Raw genomic sequence first — 24,817 nt, forward strand, 5'->3', positions numbered from 1 at the left:
ACTCTTTTAAATACAAATTTGTTTAAAAGTTACAATATATGAAATTTTGAAAAACATTCCAAAAAAAACTTTGCATTCTGGAAAACACCTTTTTGAATTATTAATCAATGATCTTTGAATTAAGATCATAGTTTGATATTCTTACCTCCTTGAAAATTACTATTATGTGTCTTTATAATTATAAGTTGAAATTTCACATGATCTTCTTCCATTTTATTTTTTTTGTGTTGATTTTTTTTCTTGATAAGAGGGATGAAGGTTCTCTCTTGTGATAGGGTTTCAAAAGGTGTTGTATTGGACACTGTAGGGTTCAGAATATTATTCTTGTGTGTTAATTTTCTTTTTTTTATATTATTGTAAAATATATTTTAAAATTAATAAATTGACTTATTATGTGATTAAACAACTAGATAACTACAAATCAATATAAATCTTTATGTTTTTCTCTTACTTTTATCCACCATAACTTTCATTTGTGTTGTTTCCATAAAGAATATTGAATATATCATTACTAAGAATTAAAGTTGGTGGTTATTCAAAGATTGATTTATTCAAAGGTTATTGTTCATTATTTTCCAAAAGATTTTTGAGTGTTAGAGAGTAACCACACCCTTACATGGGTTTACATACATATACACATACTTTTTCTTGCCACATTGTATTTTCTTTCACTCCTTTCAATACATGAGTTTTAGTTTTCTCTCTCACCCACAGAGGTTTAACATGTTATCCAAATCTTCTTATTTTTCTTTAACCTTTCCCATATCTTCTGCTACCTCCACTGTCTCCATGACACCTTTTTCTTCCTTTTCCCTTCATTTCTTCACCACGTCAATCTCTCTCAAACTGTCAGAAGACAATTTTTTTGTTGTGGAAGCAACAGGTTCTTGCCACAATTGAGGGGTTACTCCTGTCCAAATTTCTCGATGGGTCTCAGATTCTTCCTCATCTTCTTCCTACCAATGATGGTTCTTCCACATGCAACAACCCTGCATTTACGACCTACAAGCAGCAAGATAACTTGCTCGTTGCTTGGATGCTTGCATCCATGACCACACTAGTCTTAACCAAGATGGTGGGTCTTCATTATGGATGCTCTTTCGGTGGATTTTGACCCTTATATAGCTTCTATAATGTCTCGAAAAGAATGTTACACCATCAACGAGATTGAAGCGCTTCTTTTGGCCCAAGAAGAACATCTTGCCAAAAACCACCATATTATTCATCTCACCATTTCTCCTCCTGCTGATGTTGCTTCCTGGACTCCTGTGTGTTCAACTGCTGACAGATTCCAGTGAAAGTTTGTTTACTCTCGTGGTGGTCGTAGCTTCATGCGTTTTTCTTCGAACCAAGGATTTCGTCATTCAAACTACAGACTGTAAAACATTGAACCTTGGAATTCTTGGAACTCATCACGTCCCGTTTGTCAAATCTACAAGAAACCTGGACACTCTGCGGAGTTTTTTGGCAACAGTATACTCCTCAATCTTTAAATAACATGCATGCTCATCTCTTACATGGCAGTGCACCCAATGAGGCTTCAATCTTAGGTGCCCTTTCAACTATTGATGATCCTCTATTGTACCCGAATAGTGGTGCCACCCATCACATCACCAACTCGCCTTCCTTCTATTCTGATAAGCAAATTTATGAAGGCTCTAACACTGTAAAAATTGGTAATGGCAAAGGTTTGTATATTTCTCATATTGGTTATGCTTATATTCCTTCCTGTACTACTGATACATCTCTTCGTTTAAATGATCTTCTTCTTATGCTTGAAATTAAAAAAAATCTTCTCGGTGTCTCCAAGTTCTCTCGTGATAATAATGTGTTTTTTGTGTTTTATCCTAATACGTGTTATGTGTTAGAATGGATTGTTAGAATATATGGCCTTAAACGAGAGGGGTGAATTGTTTAAGAAAGATTTTAGTAAACTTTTAAGCTTAGAATGAAAAATACTTCAAGAAAACCTTGATTAAGAATTCAGTTTTTCAAAACATAAAGCAAAAGCACAATACTGGAAAAACAATCGGTTGTTTTACCGAAACAATCGATTGTTTATACCAGTTATTAATTGACAAAACTGAATTTAAAGAGATAGGGATAGAGAAATTGTACACAGTTGTTTATACTGGTTCACTCCAAATCCAGAGCTACATCCAGTCTTCTCAGAACCCTGAGGAAACTCCACTAAGCAATCACTACTTGATCACTTACACCACAACCAAGAGAATGACCTTGAACACCTCAAGAAACACACTCTCCTTGGTCAACACTAAGATTGTTGATCTTGAACACCTCAAGAACACACAACCAATCTCAGCAAACACAGAAACGAATTGTTCAACAGAGTACAAGGATTATACTTGTTACAAAAGATAATCTGAAATCAATACAAGCAGAATCTCATTCCAACACTTTGATTAACCACAAACTCTTAGCAATCTCAGTACTTTGAAAAAAACTCTCTTGAAAAACTTTGTCAAAGATTCTTAATTCTCAAAATCTGTTTTTCTGAATATATTCAAAGATGTAGTTTGTTATCAAATCTTAACAAACTCTTAAATTGCATTAAAAGATTGGTCAAAACATTTAATGACTGGAGCGTAAGCATTTAAAACATTTAAAGCTCAGTCCACAAGAAAACAGTTTTTCTGTTATGGTCCCAAAACAAACAATCGGTTGTTTCCTCGAATCAATCGGTTGTTTTGGTACTTAACAGTTCAACCATTCAAAACAGTTTTCAATCTTTTTCTCAAAACAACTAAGTATAAACAATCGGTTGTTTCGACAAAACAATTGATTGTTTTAACTTAGTTTGAAAATATTTTACTTTCACAAAGATTGAGAATGCTAATGCTTTAGATTTAATCACAGGGTGGATTACAACATATAAACTACCCCAGAACAAAGCTTAAACCAGCACAACAACATCAAGCATAACAGAGGCTTCAACATCCTTCAAAGGATTTGGATTCTTCAAAACATGAACACCACTTGGTTCAACATGGATGGCTTTAAACTAGAGGGGGGTGAATTGTTTAAAGAGGGTTTTCGCAAACTTTTAAAACAAGAATGAAATTATCTCAAGAAACAATTGATAAGAAATTTAGTTTGCCAAAACAGCAATAAAAAACAGCAGTACCAGAAAAACAATTGGTTGTTTCACAGAAACAATCGGTTGTTTATACCAGCAAACAACAGACAAAATTGAATTTAAAGAGTTAGAGATAGAGAGATTGCACACAGATGTTTATACTGGTTCACTCCAAATCCAGAGCTACATCCAGTCTTCTCAGAAACCCTGAGGAAATCCACTAAGCAATCACAACGTGATCACTTACACCACAACCAAGAAAGTGACCTTGAACACCTCAAGACACACACTCTTCTTGGCCAACACACCAACACTAAGATTGTTGATCTTGATCCCCTCAAGAACACACAGCCAATCTCAGCAAACACAGAAACAAAAAACTTGTTTCACAAAGTACAAGGATTACACCTGTTACAGAAGATAATCTGAAATCAATACAAGCAGAATCCTATTCCACAAACTTTGATCAATCACAAACTTTCAGCAATCTCAGCTCTTTGAAAAACTCAAAAACTCTTAGCAAAGAACTTATAAAAGATTGATTCTTCAATCTGTTTTTCTGAATATATTCAAAGATGTAGTTTGTTATTAAATCTTAACAAACTCTTAAATTGCATTAAAAGATTGGTCAAAGCATTTAATGACAGGAGCGTAAGCAGTTAAATCATTTAAAGCTCAGTCAAAGATAAAACAGTTTTTCTGTTATGGTACCAAAACAAACAATCGGTTGTTTCCTCGAATCAATCGGTTGTTTTGGTTTTAACAGTTCAACCATTTGAAAAACAGTTTTCAATCTTTTCTCAAAACATTTAAGTATAAACAATTGGTTGTTTCGACAAAACAATCGGTTGTTTTAACTTAGTTTGAAAAACATTTTACTTTCAAAAAGATTGAGAATGCCTATGCTTTAGATTCGATCAAGGGGTGGATTACAACACTCAAACTACCCCAGAACTAGACTAAACCAGCACAGCAACAACAAGCACGGCCAAGGCTTCAACATCCTTCAAAGGGTTTGGATTCTTCAAAGCTTGAACACCACTTGGTTCAACATTATGTTGTTCAGCAGAATAGAAGCAAGTTCTTCTTCAAGAAACTCTTAAAGATGGCTTGTATATCTTTCCTGGTTTAAAATCACGTTCCATTTGTTCTACAAATTCTTTGTCTTTTACTGGTGATAAAATTACTAAAAACTTGTGGCATCAACAGTTCAGTCATTGCCATTTTAAGACTCTAAAACAGATTCTTTCTTCTTGTAACATTTCTATAAAGAATGATATTTGTATTTGTTCTGCTTGTGTGCGTGCTAAATACCATCAATTGCCTTATCACACTACTTTAACTACTTATATTGCACCTTTACTGCTTATATATACGGATTATGGGGTCCTGCTCCGGTTTTTAGCTCTAATGGAGCCAGATATTATGTGTCCTTTCTTGATGCATAAACTAGGTTCACATGGATTTATGTTATGCATACCAAATCTCAAATTTCTAATGTGTTCAAAAAAATTAAAATTGTAGTTGAAAATCAAACTAGCCATAAAATTCGCAACTTGCGAATTGATAACGCACGTAAATATCTTTCTTTAACTCCTTCCTTCACCAACATTTTCATCATCGTCTGACGTGTCCTATACGCATCAACAAAATGGATTTTTTGAACGAAAAACATCGCCATAACGAGAGACCCATATCCATCTCGTTACTTGTTCATGCTAATCTTTCCTTACACTTTTGGGTTAAGGCTTTTATATCTTTTGTTCATATTATTAATGTGTTTCCATGTGATGGTTTACATGGTGATACATGTTATCATAAACTCTTTAACAAGATACCTGATTATACTCATTTCAAAGTTTTTGGGTGTGCTTGCTACCCTAACCTGAGGCCATACAATGTGCACAAATTTGCTTTTCTCTCTCAATGTTGATTGTTTCTTGGATATAATATTCATCATGTTGGCTATATTTGTCTAATTCTTGATGGCAAAACTATTATTTCACATCATGTGGTTTTTAATGAAATTTTTTTTCCTTATAACGAGCGTACAAACAAGTTTGCTATTTCCTTAGGTAGTTCCTTGGTTCACGATGATGATGCTCCTACTCTTACAATGGTGTCTTCTCCTCAAACTTTTTCTTCCACACCTTCTATTGTTATTTCGCCCTCTCTTTCACCACCCATTCACAATGATGATGACCCTCCCTTTTCTTCACCCTTGCCCATCTCCACCATTGTGAATTCTCATCCGATGGTCACTCGGGCTAAAGTTGGCACTCACAAACCTAAGGTGTATCTTACCTCTATTAGTCATGTTCCTTCTATACCTACTTTTGTCAAAGAAGTTGTTGCTTCTCCAATCTGGTACAATGATATGCATGATGAGTATAATGCTTTGTTACCTAACAAAACCTGGATGTTAACTACTCTTCCTCCAAACGTCTCTCTAGTTGGGTGTAAGTTGATTTTTAAAACAAAACTTAATGCAGATGGTTATTTGCATTGGTGTAAAGCACATCTGGTGGCCAAAGGCTTCAATCACACACAGTCTTGACTATGCTAAGACGTTTAGTCCTGTTGTTCATCACACTACCATTCACCTCGTTCTTGGACATGCAGTTGCTTCGAGATAGTCTGTGCAACAAATTGACGTAAACAACACTTTTCTTAATGGTGATCTCAGTGAATATGTTTTCATGCAGCAACCGCTTGACTTTAACTCTGCACATCCACAGCTTGTTTGCCAGCTTCACAAAGTCATTTATGGCTTGAATTAAGCGCCATGTTCATGGTTTCTTGAGCTAAGTCACATTTTACATACTTTTAATTTTACATACTTTTGGTTTCACTCCTACTAAAAGCGACACTTCTCTTTTTATTCGGTTTACCCCTTCGCACATTACATTTATCTTGGTTTATGTAGATGACATTCTTATTACGGGGTCTTCTGTTTCTTAAATCAATAATCTCATTACAAAGTCTTAACACATGTTTTGTGAATCATCACATGAAGCAAATTTATGTTGACCTATGAATCAACTTAGTATTCATTTGATACAACACCCTCAAATAAATAATCAAACGAAGATAACAAACAAAGTTGTGTTAAAAAGACTAAAATAACATTTAGATGAAGTCAAAATCCTATGGATAGATATTTTATATATTATGATTTTATCATAAGATGACTCAGTCAATAACATGTGAAACTCCATTATATTTGATATGTGGATTAAGATACAATTATTCCAATTAAAATAAGACAACTATCCTATTGGGTGGAAATATTTTCACATGGAAAATCAAAAGTAAGAGGTCATATTATAATTTAGATATGATTCCTAAAATTTGAGAGGCAACACTTTAAGAGAAGTGATAATAAATTGATAAGTTAGAAAATAAACATACCATGAAGGTGATCCCTACAAGTTATAGACTTTTAAACCCGATGATAAAAAGAGCTTAACCAAATCAACCTTCAAATAAACTTTTTTTCCAAGTAAGTTGCTCTGTATTGATTTCGTGAAATGATAAAGAAATGTGTTTATCATTTGGATATATAGATGCATGTCTCATCAGACCAGCTTAAAATTCAACTATAGTCTTTAATTTGATTACAAACTTTATGTACTATTTTTCCCTAAATTTATTTATTTCTCTGATATTTCCTTAAGAGGTTTTCAATGAAACACATGAATAAATAAATCTATTATTTCACTTACACTTTGTTTGTTTGATATTTACCAAATATTTTGAAAACAAATTCATGTTTGATTAATATCTATGCAAATCCACCAGTGTTAGAGGAGCAATTTTGATCGTTATCAAGCTCCTACCTTAATAAAAAGAGGCTTGCATTTCAATTTATATTCTTGTAAGTCTACTGATATAAGAAATATAATTCTAGTCATTATTAAATTAATTTCCTCTTTAAGATAAAAAAAAAATGTTCATGTTCAAATTCTATCTATATACTATATATATTACTAGAAAAATATTAAATAAAAATTAATAATTCTTTAATTTATAAAGCAGTATCTAATTTAATAATTAATTATTATTTTTCTCTAAAATTAATTATTATTTAATAATTCTTTTGTAGTGTGATTTTAAGATTTAAAATTATATTTATTTTGTTATTTTGAATTATTGTTTAATATTTAAGTTAATATAATATTAGATCAGGTTTTAACATTAAGATATATTATATTTTGTTAGAATTAAAATTTTAAATTGTTAGAATTTATAATTGAAATTATATTTATTAATTAACTCTCTCATACGTTCATACATTCATTATGTTGACTTCAACAAAATGAGTCACTTTCACTTGCAAACCATTTACCACTCCAAAGACGTTCAATGCATGGGTTTAGTCATAGTCATGGAACGTAGCATGAGCCTCACTAAAGAGAGGTAAAAACGTCAAATAAATTTATCTTCATACGTAAAAAAAAATAAAAAATAATTTAACTTTTTTTTATCCTTCTACTTTTATGTAAAATTTGTTTTTCATTTTAATCCAAATTTTAAACTTCATATACTTGTAGTAATACAAAATTATTTAAATATATCTTTATTAGTAATTTTTTTAAATTACAAATGGATTAATATTAAAGTATTTTATACTAATTCATCATTAACATTTGTTATATTATTATAATACATTATACGATTAAATTATTTTTATTGTTAAACAGTACACGTATCTGTATTTAGGAGTTCTAGAATTCGAACTATATAAAAAATAAATTTTCACGTTATAACAAAGGAAAAAAAAATATTTAACTTAAAATGAATTAATATATTTTAAAATAAATTCTAACATAATATAATCCTTTAACACAAAAATATTAACGAATAAGAAAGAAATAGAAAATATGTAAGAAAACATTTACTCCAACTTACATAGAACCAAAAATATAAAAAGTGTTGTTGATTGCTTATGTAATAAGTAATGTCTAAACGTGAAAGAAGAGTTAAAAGTTAGAGAGAAAGTGACGTGCACTTAGAAAACGTTCTTCCTTCGGAGTCTGGACCCATTGCTAGACGCAAGTAATCACTTTTCATATAAAGCCATTTTTCCAAAAGCACTTTCACAAACTATTATTTATTATTTAAAAGTTAAGCATTTATCAAGGAAAATACGAAAAAGTTTTTATGAGAAATAACACACAATTACGAATTAATTGTAAAAAAATAAACAACACATAATTTAACATGATTCGATCGTCAATCTGCAACTTACGTCTACGAACAATTAATTAAATTTTTCATTCTGTTTGTTATAATTTTATTACAAACACAAATATCTCTTAAATAAATATTATAGACGGAAAACAATATTAAACTTATTCACTAAACCATGATGTCTAATCCAGCTCAATTGATCATAACTTCACATTAATTCAGCTCAATCTATACGATTTCATATTAAAAATATGCTTATAAAACTTTTAAAAGAATCCTCACAAATTTTATGATCATTTTATTGTTTTATAAATTTTTATTTTATATTCTTTTTACTACTCATACTTCTAACTATATTCTGGAAATGGCCCTTATTTTTATTATTTTTTAATGTTTAAAAAAAACATAACTCAAAGTGCTTTTTTCTCTAGTTTTGAATAAATTAACTTAGCATGGTTTAGTTGGCGTTCCATTACTCCGTTTGCATCTTTGAATCTTAAGGAGGAAGATTTTTGGGAGAAAAACAAAAGCAAATGTTTTTATGAAAATTATTTTTAATACAATTTTTTTTAAAGATATAATCTCAAAGTGATTTTTTTTAAAAATGATCTCTCTTCTATAGTTGCCGTGGGAAACAAGTAGAATTTTTTTTTTGTACTTCTGTTTTTAAAATAAGTTTATCAAAACATGTTAAAATTCACAAGAAATAATTATTTTATTTAAAATCATTTTTTCCTAAAAAACTTAAACAAACTTATTAATAATGTGAATGGTTTAAAATATATTTAAATTTTCTATTTTAAAAATGACAATTCAATATTAGAAGGTTTAAAATTGATACAAATAGATTAGATAATAGCACAAACTTTTTTTTAGTAATGACCCAATTATGATACATTATATAATGTCATTGATATAACCTAAACCATGGGTTTAGAACACAGAAAAAAGGAGAATAAAGTTTGAAAGTTAAATTAAAAAATAAAATGAAAAACTAAGTAATTGATCTAGGATATATAGTATAATATTTTTATATAATCGAAAACAAATTATATATATAGTAAATTTATGGGCTTCATAATAATTACCTTATAAGTTACATTTAACATTATTTTTTAGCTGATAATATTAAAAATATATAGAATTTAAACTGAAATTTAAAATTTATATGTTAAAAATTAATTTTTTCTTCTTCTTTCATTTATTAATTACTAGAAAGAATACATTGTGATTTATTTATTTCCATTTCCTTTCCAAACTTATAAATAGAACAAATGACAATGAAATATTTTTTCTTTTCTTTATAAAAATTCTAAAATTTAACTATTCATCCATCTGGTTCTAAGTATTTTTATGAAATACACACACATATATATATATATAATAAAATCATTTAAATTCATGAAAAATGAAAAAAAAATAGAAAAGTGTAAAGTGGGCCGAATTTTCTAGAAGCTGGAAATGCTTACAGTGGGACTTCACAGCCCACAATCTCTTCCTCTGACAAACACTCGCCAACTGGACAGAACAAAAACAGTCAGTGTCCGCCGCGTAATTTTTCCACACAGACTCTTTCTCTCTCTTCCTCTGTTCTTCTTTTGCTCACTCTGTTCTCTCTCCCTCTCACACCAACAAAAAAATTTCTCAACACCCTAACATTCCCTTTGTTCAAAGAAAAATGCTTTTCCCTTTCACCTTCAACCCCACGATCCGATCCCTCGTCAAACCCTGTGCATGCATTCTGCTTTTTCTTCTCTTCTCTTGCACGTGCTTCACTTCAACAGGTTCCTGCACTCATGCTGGCCGTTTTTTCTCGTTAAAGTTTTGGAATTTTCGTTTGTTCTGTGCCTTCGATTGATGGGGTGTCGTGTTTTTTCTGTTGGGTACGAGATTGTTTGCGTTTTTTTTTGCTTGTTCCTTTTTGCATGGCGTGGTCCTCACGGCGTGTTGAATTGGAATGAATGTTGAGATTGGTGGCTCGCTTTGTTGGGTGATGAATGGTGATGGATTTTGTCCAAGTTTTGGAAGTGGGTTGATAGCTTTTTAGTTTCTGAGAAATGGGCGTCTTTGGGTTTAGTTTCTGATTGTTAAACCTTGACTTTTCGTCTCTGTAATTTTGAAATGCCAAATTTTAGTGGCTCTAATCGTAAGTGTTCATTCCTTAGTGGCCAAAGTTTGGGTATTTCAAAATGCAAAGGCGAAAACTTACGGTTCTGAAAATGGGGCACGAAAAACAAAGATGGCACGTTTTTCAGGAAGTTGTAGAGCATATAATTTAAAACCACTGTTAATACTTTTGAAAGTTTGATCTTTTATTGGCTTGTGGTGGCTTTTCATGTTGATGATGTCGATGGTTGTAGTGGGAAATATGGTTTTTGGATTCCTTCGTAATTTTTCTTTCTTGCTTTTTTTCTAAATCTTGGTACCGAGCAATGAAAATGAAATTATGCTTATCTGTCTTGTTGTAAAATGCTGGTTAAAATTGATATGACATTGAATTTACGTGGTTTCAATTGAGCTTTTTTATCACGGTGCTTGAATATGTAAAAGGTGTAGTAGTGTGATTTCACGAACTAGTTATTTGCTTGTATAAATGTTTGTTTGTTTACTTTCTTTGTTCATTTGCTTTAGCAAGTCCAGAAATATTTTTATCGCACCTTTCATGAGTATCATGACTGTCCTTTTCGTATAATGTGTTAGAGGTTATAGGAAAATTTGAAAGTTTACTGATTACTTTGTCCCCACCTTCATAAATTAATTTTGAGTTTTACTGTTTATCTTTCAGAAGCTTATGATCCACTTGATCCAAATGGAAATATCACAATCAAATGGGATATTATGAGTTGGACACCTGATGGTTATGTTGTAAGCACATTCTTTTACAATGTCACCTATTAATATCAGAAGCAAATCATCTATTTACAGTTAGACTTGGTCATTAATGTTTTTGGCTCTTTTTGTCTCTACTAATTAGGCTCATCTTTTGTGATGGATCTTCATGTTCACATCAGTTGCATCTCATGTTATATTTCAGTTCTTACTTGGATAATATATCTTGCTTAAAAGGTTGAGAAGCAAAATCATTTTGTTCACAGAGAAATGAAAACAACATGTTCTCTGTCACCCTTTATCATAGATTGAAGTTGAAGACTGTGTTCACATTTTTACCATGCAAGTTGTAGAACTATTATAATTGAATAACAACAAGTATAAACATGAGTTTATCTATATTATTGGCTAGAGCCATTTAGAATGGATTGGGTTTATTTTTGTTCAATTAGTTACTAGATGTCTAAGAAACAATTGAATGGACAGGCTGTTGTTACAATGAACAACTTCCAAAAATATCGTCATATCTCAGCGCCTGGGTGGTCACTAGGATGGACATGGGCAAAGAAGGAGGTAATATGGAGCATGGTGGGAGGACAGACCACTGAACAAGGGGATTGCTCAAGATTTAAGGGAAACATCCCACATTGCTGTAGAAAGGACCCAACAGTTGTAGATTTACTTCCCGGAACGCCTTATAATCAGCAAATTGCAAACTGCTGCAAAGGTGGTGTACTCAGCTCATGGGCACAGGATCAATCCAAAGCAGTTTCAGCCTTTCAAATCAGTGTAGGTAGTGCTGGTACCACGAACAAAACTGTCAAACTGCCACAAAGTTTCACCTTGAAAGCACCAGGACCAGGTTACACATGTGGCCCAGCGAAAATTGTGGAACCAACTGAATTCATACAACCAGACAAAAGAAGAGTGACCCAAGCTCTCAGTAAGTTATTGGACTTTTATGTTCATTTCCACACTTGTCGGTTAATTATCTATTTGTTGTAGTTTTTGTTAGTGCTAAAACCTGGTTCTCTGGTAATATTTTAAAACTGGTCTAGTTTAGATCAAGTTTCCATAAACACTATAGGGGAATAAACAAGGAAGGTAAAATGAATTGATTTTTCCTATAAGCTAAACTCAACTTGTACACACTTACTTTCACTGAAGCTCTCTCATTTAATTTTTCCAAAAATTGAGGCGCATAAGTTGATTTTTGCTTATGAGGAAATCAATTAATTCTTATTTTCTTCTCCTATAAGTTCTTACTGAGAAGCTTATTCAAATAGAACCTAAGTTAACAGTTGTTCCGAGTTTTTACTTCACATTAGCAAGATCCATCAATTTACTTTGAACTTACCAGTGCTTTGATTTGTTACAGTGACATGGAATGTGACATGCACATATTCACAATTTCTTGCTCAGAGAGCGCCCACTTGCTGCGTCTCACTCTCATCTTTCTATAATGATACTGTTGTACCCTGCTCTACATGTGCATGTGGCTGCCAGGGCAACTCATCACTAACAGGGGACTGTGTAAAGTAGGTTTTAATGCTTGGTGCACTGATATTTTTCTTAACAGAAATAAAAATTGTGTAATAACGTTACATGTCCTTTTTTTCATATCATTACAGTCCAGATTCACCACATCTTGCATCAGTTGTTTCCAAATCTGGACCTGGTAAAAGTAGTATTACACCTTTGGTTCGATGTACTCGTCATATGTGTCCTATCCGAGTTCACTGGCATGTTAAGCTTAACTACAAGGAGTACTGGCGCGTGAAGGTCACTGTTACTAATTTCAATTACAGGATGAATTATTCTGATTGGAACTTGGTTATTCAACATCCAAACTTTAGCAATCTGACCCAGCTTTTCAGTTTCAACTACCAGGCAATAACTCCCTACGGATCAATAAGTAAGTGTGATGTGATCTTTCAAGGACTAAAAACTTTAGATATATAAAATACTCTTAACTATTTAACTTAGTTGAATGCAGTGTCTGATAGTGTCTCAAACATGATTGCCTCTTAGGAGGCATGTGGAAAAGCAAAACAAAAATTGAATGTAGTGTAGGAGTTGTCAAATTTCTTGAGCAGAAAATATTATTAATATATTAAGAGTCCAACTTCTTGAGTGTTAGATTATCTTCTATTGTAATCTGAATTTGTTCTTCTTCAAGACATGTAGCCTCACCATTTCATAACACTTTATTTGCATACTTTTTGAAATGCTTAATTTATCAATTACTACCACATTTACTTTTTTATGTTAAAATTTTTGTTTTCTAAACTCAATTGCATATACTTTCAAAGTAATTGATTGTAATTTTTTTTATTATTATTTTCTTCTCCAAAAACTTACTCGTTTTTTTTTCATTATAATTTACATTTTCTCCTCCAAATCCCGGCTGATCCACTCTTATGTATTAGAGTACATTTGCATACATCCATTATAGTTTTAAACATTTTCCCTTCAAATATATTTTTCTTTTAATCTATATTTTAAACAAAATTGACCCACCTTTGATATGTACAAATACTTGAAACTGACATTCTAAACATTCTGGAGATAATTACTGCAAGAGCAACATATTCTTGTTTTCACCATAGAACATGTATTTTTTGTGGAGACGCACAAATAATTGATCTGTGTTGGCTTTTAACAGATGATACAGCAATGCTTTGGGGAGTTAAGTTCTACAATGATTTTCTCATGCAAGCTGGTACTCTTGGTAATGTACAGTCAGAGATACTATTCAGAAAGGATAAATCAACTTTCACTTTTGACAAGGGTTGGGCCTTCCCTCGGAGAGTCTATTTCAATGGTGACGTTTGTGTAATGCCACCACCTGATGCTTATCCATGGTTACCTAATGCTGGTTCCAGGCAAGAGGTTTCCCTGCTTGTTTTGATAATGACCTCTTTGGTGGCCTTAGTATTTCAAGCATACGCTTAAAGTTCCTATGCATGCCACACTCAAGTCTGTCATGAAAAAAATCTTGGATCTGACAAGTTTTGACTCAATTTTGGGATACCAATTTGGGATTTGAACCAAGCTGGAGTAAGACATCCAGAGAAAATTTCATTAGTAGCTTTGTTGCCCCATGATTTGTTTCTAAGTTTCAGCTTATGGGGCTATTGAAATTGCTACTACATTGTTATTGTGTAATGATGTGTTTATTCATTTTAGATCCATAGTTGGTTCTGTAAGTATAAGAAATATTTAAAGGTACACAATAAATGGAGTAATTCATAAACGAAGTCTGTACTTGAAATTATCATTGTTTATTCTTTCAGAATCATCTGTGTAGGAGGTGATTCATTTAGTGTGTCTTTTGGTACATGTATTTATTTTTGCTGCATGTTCCTGCGTGTTTTTATTCAGGTAAGATCATTCAAAGTCACGATGACATACTATATTAAACACGATTGTCAATATTCATACTTACTCCTTTCCATCTCAAATATAACTATAAATAAATTATTTTTTGTAGGTTTATTATTATAAGTAAATTTTAACTACATTTGAATTATTTAATAAGAGTATTTTCATACTTAGTTCCAAAATGACTGTTGTTTTAGTCATAAACTTCTAAACATAAATTGTATTTCTTTGAAAATAATTTTAACTAAAATTCAAAGCACTCATCCATATATGCAGTAAATGCAGTCCAAAGAAACAGACTAAAAGACATGAATTATTCATTATGGCATTGCAGTAACAGCATAAGCAATCTATGATTCGGACAAAATCACTGTTGAGATTTACATTCAGCATCTCTGGTGCTCATGTCAGAAAAACACAGCCATATTGGCTTGGTGTTTCCAAAGAATTTGAGTATTCATGCCTATTGTCACGTTATCATTGAGAAGGTATACATGGTTTCAAAATTTTCACAAAATTCTGACACACTGTGCACTAGTTCACCAAACTGCTAAAAAGAAAAGCAGTAAGAAAATAGATGCTGGGGAGGTAATTAGACTAGGAGGTGCTGAGTTAGGTAGAAATGGGTATGTGTCAGGTTGTGGCATCATGCATTCATCGCCATTAAAGTAGATCTTGCGAGGAAAAGCCCACCCCTGCTTGAATGTGAATGTATCCTTGTCCTTCTGAAGAAGCAACTCTGATTGAACATTCCCAGTTGGTCCAGCTTCCATTAGAAGATCATTGAAGTATTTCGTGCCATAGAACATGCCAGTGTCATCTGCATGCATAAGAACAACATGCTTGAATACCCATTCTTAAAGTTATGGAATTATAATAGAAGCTTAAGAAGATTGATTTGCTTGCACTTACTTATGGAAGCATAGGGCAGAAGAGGCTTGTAATTAAAACTGAAAACTTGGGTTAGATTGTTAAGATTTGGATGCTGAACAGCAAGAGACCAGAGCGAGTGATTCATCCTGTAATTGAAGTTTGTAATGGTAATCTTGACTCTCCAATAGTCCTTATAGTTAACCTTGACATGCCAGTGAACCCTGATTGGACACATGTGATGAGTGCACTGCAGCAATGGTTCATTGTCTTTCTTGGGAGAATGAACACCCACCATGCGGAGAATTTTGGACTCACTCCTGCATACCACACCAACAGTGATAAAAGTTATTGGAAATTCTCTATTAACTTATAGAACACATATTAACAGATTTCTTGAGATTTTGCATGACCCTTTTACTATTTTAACGTTTACAGAAAGCTAAGGGTACGTGGTGTAATGCATTCCTCACATAAATAAAGATGTCAGTATAATGTTTTTCAAACAATTCAGGAATATTTGCCTAAGGATAAAATAATGAAAGGAATACTATTGTGTAACTTCTCCTCATGACAATGCAAATTGGTTTTAAGATGAAGTTTGACTCTAGAATATTTCTTAAGGCCATCACTTTTCCATATAAAACTTACTTGACACAATTCTTCTTGTTGTGGCAGCCACAGGCACAAGAGGGACAAGGGGTAATGGTTTCGTTATAGAAGGATGACAAAGATACACAGCAAGTTGGATTCTTTCTTGCCAGGAACTGTGAGTATGTGCAGGTAACATTCCATGTCACTGCATAAGACAAAGCAAATGAGACTTTTGAGAATTGTTAATGTTGGAAGTTGGTGATCAAATTGAAATTGTGAGGTTAGAGATCTTACTTAGTGCTTGAGTCTTGCGGCGCTTGTCAGGAGTAAGGAAAGTGGTGGAAGGAACAATCTTGGCAGGGCCACAGGAATAGCCTGGTCCAGGAGCCAAGAGAGTGAAATTCTTGGGGAGTTTAACTGTCTTGTTTGTGGTACCAGCTTGGCCTACACTGACTTGGAAGGATGAGATAGCTTGTGAAGGATCTTGGCCCCATGCAGCCACCACTCCACCCTTACAGCAGTTTGAGAATTGCTGGTTGTAAGGAACACCAGGGAGTAGATCTACAACTGTGGGAGTTTTCTTGCAGCAATGAGGTATGCTGCCTTTGAACTTAGAGCAATCTCCTTGCTCTGTGGTTTGAGCTCCTACCATGGACCAAATCACTTCTTTCTTGGCCCATGTCCATCCCAAGGTCCATCCAGGATTCATGATGTGCCGAAACATTTGAAAATTATGAACTGTTACCACAGCCTGATGGAAAATGCATAGGCATAAGGCAATAATTTATTTTGGCAGAGCTGGTTTCATTCATGCATTTTACTACTGCAATTTGTTGTAATGCTAGCTATTTGATATTTGGATTCAAAACTGATTGAATTGAAGCATTATACTTACTTTTATTTTTAACTTGTTTTTTTCAAGGAGAGAAAAACATTAAGTATAATTGCATTGCATGGAAATCAATTTTGCAAACAATCACACAAACACACTAAGTAGCAATGCAGTTACCACATAGCCATCTGGTGTCCAAGACATGACATCCCATTTGATTGTTATGTTTCCGTTTGGATCCAAAGGATCATAAGCACCTAAGACAACAAAAAGTTATAACATTAGTTGAATATTCATGTGTTAGTGAAACAAAAATCAACATACAGTGAAATTTGTATCTCACCTGCACAAGAGAAAAACACAAGAACACAAAGAGCTGAGATGACAAGCCTCATTGTCTGAATATGTGTTTGATGTTATCAACTACTACAATTGGCTCCAAGGAACTTACAAAAGTTTTATAGATCAATAGTTGTTGAGTGGGAAAATGCTAAGGCATTGAATGTATAATATTGTGGAAAGAACTTTCCAGGGATCTCTTGGGGTTCCAGTTATGTCTCACCAAATGGTTGTTATGAACCTGCACATTTTTATTGCCATATATCACTGTCTCACACTTGGGATTTCTGTTTAAGTTTCCCTTTCTTAAAGCTACCGCTACAGATCAGAACAACATGTTATGAGAGTGAACATAACACTTCAACGGTTGTGTTTGAGAGGGAAAGAAAATTCCTTAATCAATAAACTTTGTTTTCTTTTCTCTTTTGCCATACTTACTTAAATCAAGAAACTTGACACAGTGAGAATGGAAACAAGGTTTTTCAAAACAAAACAAGGACTTTTTTGAATGCCCCTTTCCCTTTCTAGTTTGCAAGTGCAATTTTCTCAATTTCTTGAAAATTCTCCAACTATGATGAATTGATTCACTTGATGGGAACGTACAAATGGTTGGATAAATTTGGCAGAAGACCAAATACAATGGTGTTCTTGTACATTTGGTAGTTATGTCGGTCCCATAAATTCTTTAAATTAAATAGTAACGTATACAATTTTAAAACATCATAGTAAGGGTTAGGATTACTTGTTTTTTTGTTGTTGTTATAATTGTACAAATTTATGTTTAATCTTCATACTTACAATCATTTAACTTATTGTGTATATCATTTTATTCATATATATTAAAAGACATTATTTTTTATTAAGTATAAGAATTAAAAAATAAGGTTTTCTCACTTACAGGTACCAACTGAGTTTTTTTTTATTTAAACGTTATTATTATAGAAATGTTATTTATACATTAAATTATAAAATAAATTTTGAAACTAAGAGAGAGAATAAAAAGAAAATAGAAATATGTGTTGAATAATAAGAAGTATGATAATAGGTGGACAATATCATATTATAACTTACAACTCAAAAAATAAGTAACTTTTTATTAAAATAAAATAATGTTGTGTCACATCTAAACTTATAAAAAACACGTTCAAAAACTTTAAATTTTACTTTTAGCTAAATATTTAGTTTTTTAAAATTTTATTTATATTTAAAGTGATTATTTATCCACTATCAATATATATGGGTGTATATTGTCTCTTATAACTTAATCTAACCCAAATAAATTCATTTGAGTCTTCTTTCCAATTGACTCAAACATCATCTAATATATTTTCTTACATTTTGGATCAGGAGTTTTTGTATGTTAAGTCTGAAATTAAACTCAATTTAACCATAATTATTCTATAATATTAATCAATAACTATATATACAAAAATATTTCTTTTCTGTTATATACATATTTCACTTTTCATTATATATTTTAATATATGAAAAACCAATTTATTTGTTTTCTTATATCTTATCACCTTCTAAATAATAGTTAAAACTTATTTTTTTCTCTCTCACACACATCCCATTTACTCTCTCTCTGAGAGTAACACTTCTCCTCGATTTTAAATTTAAAAATCCTAAATACTATCTCAAATTTAAATAAAATAACATAAAAATAAATAAATAAATTAAAAAAGACGTTAAATATATCGTATGTGTTTTGAGTTGTATTAAATAACAGTAATATAACTATTATTTTGTTTACTCTGTTCTTCAATTAATTAAATATCACTAATTAAATATAAATTAATTTTAAAAATCAAAATAATTAATTATTATATTGATTAAATTAGATATTATTTTATAAATTAAAAAAAATGGTATCCAAAATAATTTCTATTATTAATACAAATTTATAAAATAATTTTTAAATTTATATTTAATTATTAGTTACTAATTACTTTATATTTTAAATTAGTTTGTATTAATCTTATTACTTCATAATCTAAAAATATTAGTAACTAGATAATTAATTTAAATATTAATTTATAAATTATTTTATAATCTTTTTATTCATAATAAAAATTACTTTAGATATGATTAATTTTTTTAATTTCAAAAGTAATATTTAATTTAGTTAACATAGTAACTAATTATTTTTTGCCTTTAAATTTAGTTAATATTTTTTCTTGTAGTATATGTATTCTTTTAAAAATTAAATTATTTAATTATTAAAATATTTAAATAAAATAATTATTCTAAAATACTGAAAAGTATTTTCAAATTAAATTTTTTAATAAAAAATTATAAATCTAACTCAATTAACGGAACATATTTCAACTTCATAGAAAATAGATTAAATTGGATTGAATGTAGTAAAAAAAGATTAAAAAAAAATGACCCAAACATTTGTTTATTAGGTTTAGTGATGCATTCACCTATAAGAAATATTTAGTTTATGTACCTCACATTACTTACATAAAAATGTGAAACATAATATGATCCCTAATTGGTCATATTATATTTACAATCTTGCTTCCTTTTTTTGTCTGATGAATCAGAAATTACTTTGAAGGAAGCAACCAACATTGGGACCGTTAGTGAATCCCTGTCCAATAAAAAACGACACCCTAACCACCCATGCATACATATACATATATATACATATACATATATATATATATATATATATTATATTATATTATATGCCAAAACAAAAAAATATGATTGCTTAAATAATAAATTTTCTCAAGTACCACTAACTTTAAGTCTTTTGCCACTTGGCTTGTAGTCCTCCATTTCTTTGTTCATGGAATTTTGGTACTCAACTTTGGAAATTAACTTTTCTTATTAAAATTTTACTTTTTATAATTTTTTAATGTAAAATTTAACTTGAATGTGATATTATTCTCAATCTAAACGAATTATAAGAATACAAAATAATCATAATAAGTTAACCTAAACAGAAAATAAGAAAAAGAAAAACTAAACAAATAATTAGTTAAACTCAAGTCATCAACTACAATAAAAAAATAAAATAAAAAATCATTCAGAATTTCTTCGTTTCCCCGGAATGTTGGAAAAGTAAAGATTTTCATGTTTTAGATTTTAAGACTGTGATTTAGATTACACCATTTAAAATATCTCTACATTTAGAAATAAATTTTGTACTGTATAATGTTTAAAATTATTCTGAATTATATAATTTAATAGAATTTCTTAATATTAAAATATACTTTAGATTTTTTAAATTACATAATTTATAAAATGTCTTTTCGAATTAAAATTGAAATACATTTTCATATTACACAATTTAAAAATTATTTTATATTATATAATATAGAACTGTGTAATTTTGAATTCAGAAACATGTTCTTACCATCCAAAAATATGTTTCTTTAAATTATCTAACTTGAACTATATCTTTCAATCTAAAAACATATTTTAAGTTGTTCCTTTATAATTAAGTTTTATAGATTATGTAATTTAAAATATATTTTTAATCGTAAAATCTAAAATAAATTGAAGAGGTTGCTATCGAAATTATTCTTAATAATTTTAGGTGATTTCACAATAAAAAAATTATATATAAAAATTATTTAAAATAGAAAATTTGAAAGACAGGAAAATATTCCGGAATATTGTTTCTGAAATTCATAAAAATATTTTAAAAATATGTTCCATAAATATTTTTTTAAAAATAATTGGAAAATCATTTTAAAAAAATTAATTCGAAAATCATTTTTAAAAAAATGGTAAAACAGTCTTTTCAAAGAAATGATGGGGTGTATGGAGAAATTTTTGTTGGGTGCAGGAATAAACACTCTTTACCCAATAACATTTCATTGCTCACCATTTTCATTTTCATGTGTCACTAGTTCCACAGAAACCAAATATACATAAAAAAAAGGGTAAGTTTTCATTATATAAAATAATTTAATATAAAATTTGATTTGTTTAACTTTTATTTATGTAGTAAATATACATTCGTAAAGTATATAATTTACTAAAAAAATTAATTTTAGAAATAAAAAATAATTAATTATTATATTAATTAAATTCATTCTAAAATTGATAATTAATTAAATATTAATTTATAAATTTTACTGACAATAGAAATTATATTAATAAATTTTAGTGTTTAAAATAGTATTTAATTTAATTAATATAATAATTAATTATTTTTTATTTAATAATTTTATTGTAGTAATTTGTTTCAAATAAGACATGTCCATATATGATAAAACTAAACTATTTTAGAGTGACAGTTTCGTTCAAAATCAAATCAGTTCAAAAATATAAGTCAGAATTAATCTAAATTAATTTTTTTAATAATATAGTTTAATTTAGATTTTGAATTGAAAATCAATAATTAAACTAAATCATCTACTGTATTTAAATATAATGTTATTTCTTTAGAGTTAACTAGTTTTAGAAGTTATTTTACAGTTAAGTTGTATTGGAAGTATAATATATTATATCTATCAAAAGAGTTATTCGGTTTGATTTGAATTTTATATTAAATTAAAAGTAAATTATATTTGATTTTTATCTTTAGTTTGGATGTTTTTTTTTAATGAAAATTTAAACTAACCCAAATCACAAACACCCATATTTACCATACAATTTTTTTTTTCCAAAATCACATATTGAATATCTCTAACTAGATATTATTATAAAAGTTTGTAGTTAATAAAAATATTATTTTAATATGAATCCTATAACTTTTAGATTCTTTAGACTGTAACAATAAAATTTTGTTACACGAGTCTTTAAAATTGAAGATAATTTTTTATATAATAAACTTCAATCAATTTTAAAGAATTTTTATTTATAGAATCCGCATTACAATATTTTATTATTTACAAAATATTCGAAGATGTCTTTAAAATTAAAAATAATTTATTATATAAAATATTTTTCTGCAATTTTAAGGAAATGATGTTTGTGATACCGCGCCTATGACGCTCGAATTATGAATGATACCTTAATATCAGTTACATTCATTAATCGATTATTATTTTATTATAATATAATATTTTATTTAAAAAAGTGATTATAATTGTTTTTAAGCTTTATTCTATAAATTTCATAGACCATTGATAACCAAAATGGTTTGTTAATTTTTTTAATATATTCATATAAATTTTAAAAGAAAAAACTAATAATAAATAATAATTTGAGGTCAAATAAATTAGGCCATTTTGAGTAACATTTTTCACTTTTATTCACTCTATGACTTAACATAATCCGACCCATTGAATTTAAATGATTTATTAATTGAAGTAAACTAATTTTGACGGGTTATGGTGTAAATTTATTATCCTCATTTCTCTAATAATAAAATATTCTCACAATAATAATAGTTACTTATAAATACTGAGTATTTATTTGTGTAATGTTGATTAATAGAATTAAACAACATAAAATAAAAATACATTCGCTCCTAGAATTAATCATTCCACATCTTTGCATACTCAAATTATAAAGTAAATAAGTTTGAGTTAAATAAGTTTTTGTTATTTTCAAATTATTTTTTACTGAATCAATACCTTCAAAAATTAGTGTTTTTTTTACATCAACATTTTTAAATGTTAATTTTATCCTAGCATTGATTTTATTACTTTTGAATTAACAATATATCCTGATTAGATATTTGTAGATACATTTACATCTAACACTATTAAAATTATCATTAACACTATTAATTCATAAGTAACAATAACTAATAAGAATATTATCGTGTTAACACTACTAATTTATAAGTAAGAAAAATTAATAAGAATATGGTTGTTTGATTTCTCAAACATTGCAAATGAAAATAATAGTCCTTTATTCTTAACATTATATAGATGCTGTGCCATTGCTCTTGGTTTATATGTCATTGATCTCAATTGAAAGTGTTTTGGAGGTGTACGTTTCTAAGTTAAATTTGTTTATTAAATAAAAACTAATTTTAAATATAAAAGATAATTAATTAGTAAATAATTTATAAATTTAAAAGTTATTCATGTTTAAATTTGTTTATATTATTAATAAAAATTTAAAATTTAATTTTTGTTTATTAAATTTTTTGTTACTAATTAATTTAATTGTAAATTAGTCACATTTAAAGATTAATTTAAAATATAAAATAATTAGTAGTTAAAATTTGATAAATATTGTTAGATATCAATTTAAAAAATAGTTTATAATTTTTTTTATTAATAATAGAAACTACTGATAAGTTTTAGTTTATAAAATAATATTTAACTTAATTAGTAACTAATTATTTTTTATCTCTAAAATTAGTTACTATTTAATTATTTTATTCAATTTTTTGTGTGTAATTTTTTTATATTTTTTATAATTTATTAATGTTAAATAAAAATTTTCTAAATTTTTTTTGGAGGTATTAATTTGAACATAATTGTGATGTTTTTTTTATGAAGTTGAACTTGTGATATTTAGATTTTTCAAGTTGACTCTATACTAATGAATTATCTCCAACTCATTATTAAAGTAACCTATTTTTGGATTAATCTGTTTAATAAGTGAGTTGAAAAAGTTTAAACTTTTAACGTTTTCACATAAAGTTAACTAGAGTGTGATATAGATATATCTTAATATACCCATTGAATTGAAATTATGATTATCTTATGAATATATTTTATGAATAAAATGAATATAATTATAACATAGAAATCTTTCAAATCCTTGAGTCAAATAGTTGAGTTGAGTAGATATTTAACATGTGTTATCTACTACTGTATAATAATTAAATAAAAATTAATTTTAAAGATAAAAAATAATTAATTTTTATATTGATCAAATTATATATTATTTTAGAAACTAAAAAAAAATATTGATATCTAAATTCGTTTTATTATTGATGAATAATTTATAAATCGATATCTAATTAATTGTCAAAATTCAGAAAACAAAGTAAATGATTTAAAGATTTCAATTGATAAATTAAGATTAAATTTAATCTTTCTCACACTCTCCTTCATAAATGAATAAAAACATAATAGTTTGAATTAATTGATATTGATGCAACATATAAAAGTTATTATAAGAGTTATTCATATTGATGTCTCAATTATGAAATTATTAAGATTATCTTCTAAAAATTGATATCTCAAATAGAGAAAACATTATTATCATTAAGAAAAGATGTTATATAACAATTCATATATTCTAATATATGTCTAGTATCAAAATATATCAAGTATTCTCATCTAAATAAGATTTTTTAAATTATTTTTCAGTGTTAAATTCAATAATCAAATTCATGAATAAAAATTCAAATTTTAAACACAAAATATAAAAATAATTTATGAATAAAAATTTAAGATTGAAGCGCAATATTCAAGAATTAAATTCATGAATAAAAATTCAATATTTTTTTTGGAAGAAACTTTTAAAAACATTTTCATAGTTAAAAGCACTCTTACTCAAAATAGAGATTTTAACAAATTCCATTATTTTAAAGTAATATAGCTATAATTATACTATTTTTAAGTTAATAAAATAATTTTGATTGATATAATTAAAACAATTATATATAAATTATTGATTTTAAGATTTACGTAATATTACATAAATAATAAATTTATTGACGATAATTTATATTACAAGGTGACTACATAATAGTTACTCTTTTTAATATATTTTCTTAAAAAGTCTCGTTTCTGTAATTTACGACTTTT

General features: G+C 28.7%; 2 protein-coding genes across 2 annotated transcripts; one reads left to right on the forward strand and one right to left on the reverse strand.

The window, feature by feature from the left end:
* The first annotated feature begins 9,792 nt into the window (after nt 1–9,792).
* LOC137837017 (protein COBRA) lies at nt 9,793–14,515 on the forward strand. The gene is made up of 6 exons (XM_068645826.2): nt 9,793–10,074; nt 11,076–11,155; nt 11,606–12,062; nt 12,498–12,657; nt 12,751–13,034; nt 13,785–14,515. Exons 1-6 carry the CDS (start codon nt 9,969–9,971, stop codon nt 14,072–14,074), a joined length of 1,377 nt encoding a protein of 458 aa, XP_068501927.1. The 5' UTR covers nt 9,793–9,968; the 3' UTR covers nt 14,075–14,515.
* Nucleotides 14,516–14,800: 285 nt separating this feature from the next.
* Nucleotides 14,801–17,414, reverse strand: LOC137837018 (COBRA-like protein 4). The gene is made up of 6 exons (XM_068645827.2): nt 17,143–17,414; nt 16,977–17,056; nt 16,262–16,718; nt 16,025–16,172; nt 15,416–15,693; nt 14,801–15,323 (listed from the first exon to the last, which is right to left on the reverse strand). The coding sequence occupies exons 1-6, from the start codon at nt 17,192–17,194 to the stop codon at nt 15,043–15,045; spliced, it is 1,296 nt and encodes a 431-aa protein (XP_068501928.1). The 5' UTR covers nt 17,195–17,414; the 3' UTR covers nt 14,801–15,042.
* Nucleotides 17,415–24,817: the final 7,403 nt, after the last annotated feature.

The sequence above is a fragment of the Phaseolus vulgaris genome, chromosome 4, assembly GCF_051622355.1.
Source record: "Phaseolus vulgaris cultivar YP4 chromosome 4, ASM5162235v1, whole genome shotgun sequence".
NCBI classification, from domain to species: Eukaryota; Viridiplantae; Streptophyta; class Magnoliopsida; order Fabales; family Fabaceae; genus Phaseolus; species Phaseolus vulgaris.